Source organism: Rhamphochromis longiceps, linkage group LG9, assembly GCF_057381845.1.
Source record: "Rhamphochromis longiceps isolate RC_006_pf linkage group LG9, R_longiceps_female_GT1.1, whole genome shotgun sequence".
NCBI classification, from domain to species: domain Eukaryota; kingdom Metazoa; phylum Chordata; class Actinopteri; order Cichliformes; family Cichlidae; genus Rhamphochromis; species Rhamphochromis longiceps.
The window spans coordinates 23897650-23901593 of NC_140565.1; the positions used below are offsets into that span (position 1 = coordinate 23897650).

General features: G+C 46.3%; 1 protein-coding gene across 1 annotated transcript; it reads left to right on the top strand.

Moving 5' to 3' along the window:
* The first annotated feature begins 1393 nt into the window (after positions 1-1393).
* On the top strand, positions 1394-3461 carry sox17 (SRY-box transcription factor 17). The gene is made up of 2 exons (XM_085418958.1): positions 1394-1925; positions 2250-3461. The coding sequence occupies exons 1-2, from the start codon at positions 1628-1630 to the stop codon at positions 3143-3145; spliced, it is 1194 nt and encodes a 397-aa protein (XP_085275084.1). The 5' UTR covers positions 1394-1627; the 3' UTR covers positions 3146-3461.
* Positions 3462-3944: the final 483 nt, after the last annotated feature.

Consider the following 3944-nt stretch of genomic DNA (forward strand, 5'->3'; position numbering starts at 1 on the left):
TGGATTTCTGACCACAAACATGGGCTTCATTCTCTGAGAGATAAACACACCATGTCTGGATATTTCAGGTGCAACAGGTTGCTTTAACCTTTGCCTCTGCACCATTACCCAGGTCTGAGTCGGTTGCACCAAAAAACAACAAAAAAACATTTTTGCACAATTCAATAGCGTGTGTGTGTGTGTGTGTGTGTGTGTGTGTGTGTGTGTGTGTGTGTGTGTGTGTGTGCATGTCATGCGAGTTTATAAAGTTTATATTTGACTACTGGCTGATGTCATCTCCATATCCGAAGAGAAGCTTGCCAAAGGTTTAACCTCCAGCTCAGTATGAGACTTCAAGTCACAAGGAAAGGGCAAATATAGAAAGCAAAAATATTCTTTGCATAGTAAAATCAGGTTTATCTTTAATTTTAAAACTCATACAAAGTATAATAGAGAGCAAAATGACAGGAATGAGCACCTAATGAGATGAAAGTAATTATTAGACGTGATATTTGAGATATTGCAGATTAAAAGTTCCTTGCGATGTTGAAAAGGGTGCAGTATAATCGCTGGGAATGAAATTAAAAAGCCCTTTAATAAGGCTGCCAAGCAAGCACGTTCTCAAGTGGATGGATCGAAGGGATGTGATTAAGAGAGTTTTGAGACCTCAGTTTAATCAATCAGCTGTTTGCTGACATCGAAGCCCAGACCCTCGGTGTGTCTACAGCAGGAGAAACTTGACTTTTTGAACATCGGGGTGCTGAGAGAGAAGCTGCAGCGCTCCAGTATCACAACACTTTGTGGTTTTAATGTTTATTTCACCCCCCCCCCCCTGTTCATTTCACTCTCAGAAGACTCGAATCTTCAATGGGCGTCTTTTGTCCAGCGCGTCTTATTATGCTGCTCTCAAAGAAAGTTTGCATCGAGACAGCCGCGCGTAAAAGTTGCTAATGACGGAGCCATTAAGTCCATTAGATTGCAAGAGCCTCTAACGCAGTTTGGGAGCCAATACACAGATTGGTGATGAGGTATTGGTGTCTGACGCAAGAGCGAGGTGAGAATAACAACGCGACCGGCGCGCGTGGCTCTGCCTCTCCGTTTATTGTGGATTTAAAAGTTTTTTTGTTTAGTTTCAAGTCTTTTTAATCCAAACGCATAAATCCAAATGCAAAGTCTGACAATGTTGCACTAATGGCAGGATACGTGTTTAAATTCATTGCAGAATTCAACATCTAGCTGCACATGACTTTCTGCACCTATTTGAAATACCGCTGCTTCCCCCCTCCTCCCCCTTTGAAGGATGTCACCACACCAAACAAGGGTCGTGGGCGTGCTCTGAACTTTTTTACACCTTTGTAGTAGTGGGCACTCCCTCCACACGGCGATTGGCTGCTTCTGCGTTTATAGCGCACCGACATTCACGCTCACTGCTGAGTAGTCGGTATCTTTCGGTCCATGCGGCTTCTAAGAGACGCTAATGGATGTGACTAATTATTTTTCATTCCACTCTGAAAGCAAGGCGCATTTGATTTTTCTTTGATTTGTTAAAAAAAACAAAAACTTATTATTAAGAATTTATTACTTGTCGTGTGTTGTCGCCTCTGCGAGCTGTCCGGTGGCTCTCTCCAATCCTCCCAGCTGGACAGAGATGAGTAGTCCCGATGCGGGTTACGCCAGCGACGATCAGACCCAGGGAAGGTGTACGCTGTCAGTCATGATGCCTGGAATGGGACACTGCCAGTGGGCCGACCCTCTCAGTCCTCTTGGGGACACAAAAGTGAAAAACGAGCCGTGCGCGTCCAGCTCCGGCAGCCAGAATCGCGGGAAAAGCGAACCTCGGATCCGACGGCCCATGAATGCGTTTATGGTCTGGGCAAAGGATGAGCGCAAGAGACTGGCGCAGCAAAACCCGGACCTGCACAACGCAGAGCTGAGCAAAATGCTGGGTAAGGGCGTTCATACTTTTCTAAACAACTGTATTTGTCACATCTGTGCAGTCACGCTTTTATTTTCCACTGATTTTCAGTCTTTACGTGATTGCATTTTTACTGTTATGTCAATTTTATTCTCAGATAAATGTAAATAGTCCTTTCCCAGCAGATGACGTGACGTTTTTAAAAGTTACTCTTGTCTGAGTTGGCTGTAGGTGTAACCTCAAAAACCTGTCCCAGTCCCCTAAAATGGCAACAGGCTATTTTTGTGTGCATCACCAGACTGCACACGATATCTGCTGACATATCACTGATGTGTACTCTCTTCTTGACCTGCAGGAAAATCATGGAAATCGCTTCCTATAACAGAAAAGCAGCCTTTTGTGGAAGAGGCAGAGCGGCTGCGGGTCCAGCACATGCAGGACCACCCCAACTACAAGTACCGGCCCCGGCGGCGGAAGCAGGTGAAGAGGATTAAGAGGCTGGACTCTGGCTTTCTGGTCCATGGCGTGTCAGATCACACGGCCTCATTGATGCCCGGGGAGAACAGGGTGGGTGTGGATAGCCTTGGCATTGGCTACCATGAGCACGGCTTCCAGGTTCCTCCACAGCCGCTCAGTCACTACCGTGATGCTCAGGCTCTTGGAGGCCCCTCTTATGAAACCTACAGCCTGCCCACACCTGACACCTCTCCCCTGGACGCTGTGGAGTCAGAGTCCATGTTCTTTCCCCCCCAATCACAAGAGGATTGTCACATGATGCCTGCATACTCTTACCAGTCACAAGCTGCAGAATTTCAGCCCCAGGACCCCCTCTCCAACCACCACAGCAACGCCATCGTGCACCGACACCCAGCCTCGGCTCAAGAGCAGCCCCCTCAGCTCCCCCCTTCGTACATGGGGTGCCCCAACCCTTTAGCCATGTATTACCCTCACCACTGCAATCCCAGTCACACCAAACGGCACCCCGGTGGAGCAGGACAGCTCTCCCCACCTCCTGACGCTCACCCTCACTCAGCAGACAGCGTGGAGCAGATGCACCACTCTGACCTGATCGGTGAGGTAGACCGCAGCGAGTTCGAGCAGTATTTGAGTTCCTCTTCAGCGCGTGCGGACATGACAGGCTTGCCGTACGGGTCACACGAGGCAGGCATGCAAGGACCTGAAAGCCTCATATCATCGGTGCTGTCAGACGCCAGCACAGCTGTGTATTACTGTAGCTACAACAACTCCTAACCTCCTGCCCGGCCTGTTACCCTGCAACAAGGACACATGCTCTGACCTCAAATCTCTGTAGCTAAATCTGAACAAAAAATGTTTGGTTTTTTTTACTGAAGCAGGAGGTTTAGGAGATTTAAACCCAGCTTTGTACTGTACAAGAACAGTTAATAAAGCCATTGAGGATTTTAGTAGGAACACTGGCTTGAACTTTTCTCTTCCTCTCTCGCAGGGATATGAAGTCATTTTGTGATGATAAATATTGTACAGTCACTATTTTAAAGTTTATGTATATACTGAATGTTTTTTTTATACTTTTGCACTTTTGAGAAATAAATGTTTGCAAATAGTCTTGTTCTCTCGCGTATTATTTTGTCTATATTCTTAAATTCAGAATGACATTTGATGAAATGCATCGGATTTCATATTTTAATTTTATATTGGGGTATGTTTTATTTCATAAATATGTCAATATTTAGTTATAAAAATATTATAGCACAAATTCACCTTTTTATGCAGCCCAGCCTTATTCCTTATTATGTGGTTGTTTGTTTTTCCGACTTCCACACGGAGCTGAACGCGTTCCCAGCAGAAACGGTTGCTCACCTGGAAGCAGGGCAGCGGAGGGCTGCGACCCGGCTTCCTGGCCCGGACACAGTGGAGGCAATCTCAGTGCCTGTGTTACACATGGCGCCTTGTTTTCGCAGCATGGGAGAGCAGTTTATGCTCCGGATATCCTGTCTGTAAATGATTTAGTCTTTTCTGATTAATGGTAGGGGCCATTAAAATTACGTGTGGACAACTACACGTCTTTTGA

What these genes read in the sequence shown, in the direction of transcription:
- sox17 (XM_085418958.1), top strand. Translation starts at nt 1,628, where the DNA reads ATGAGTAGTCCCGATGCGGGTTACGCCAGCGACGATCAGACCCAGGGA. An exon ending in AGAGCTGAGCAAAATGCTGG is followed by an intron (nt 1,926 to 2,249) that starts GTAAGGGCGTTC and finishes CTTGACCTGCAG; the next exon opens with GAAAATCATGGAAATCGCTT.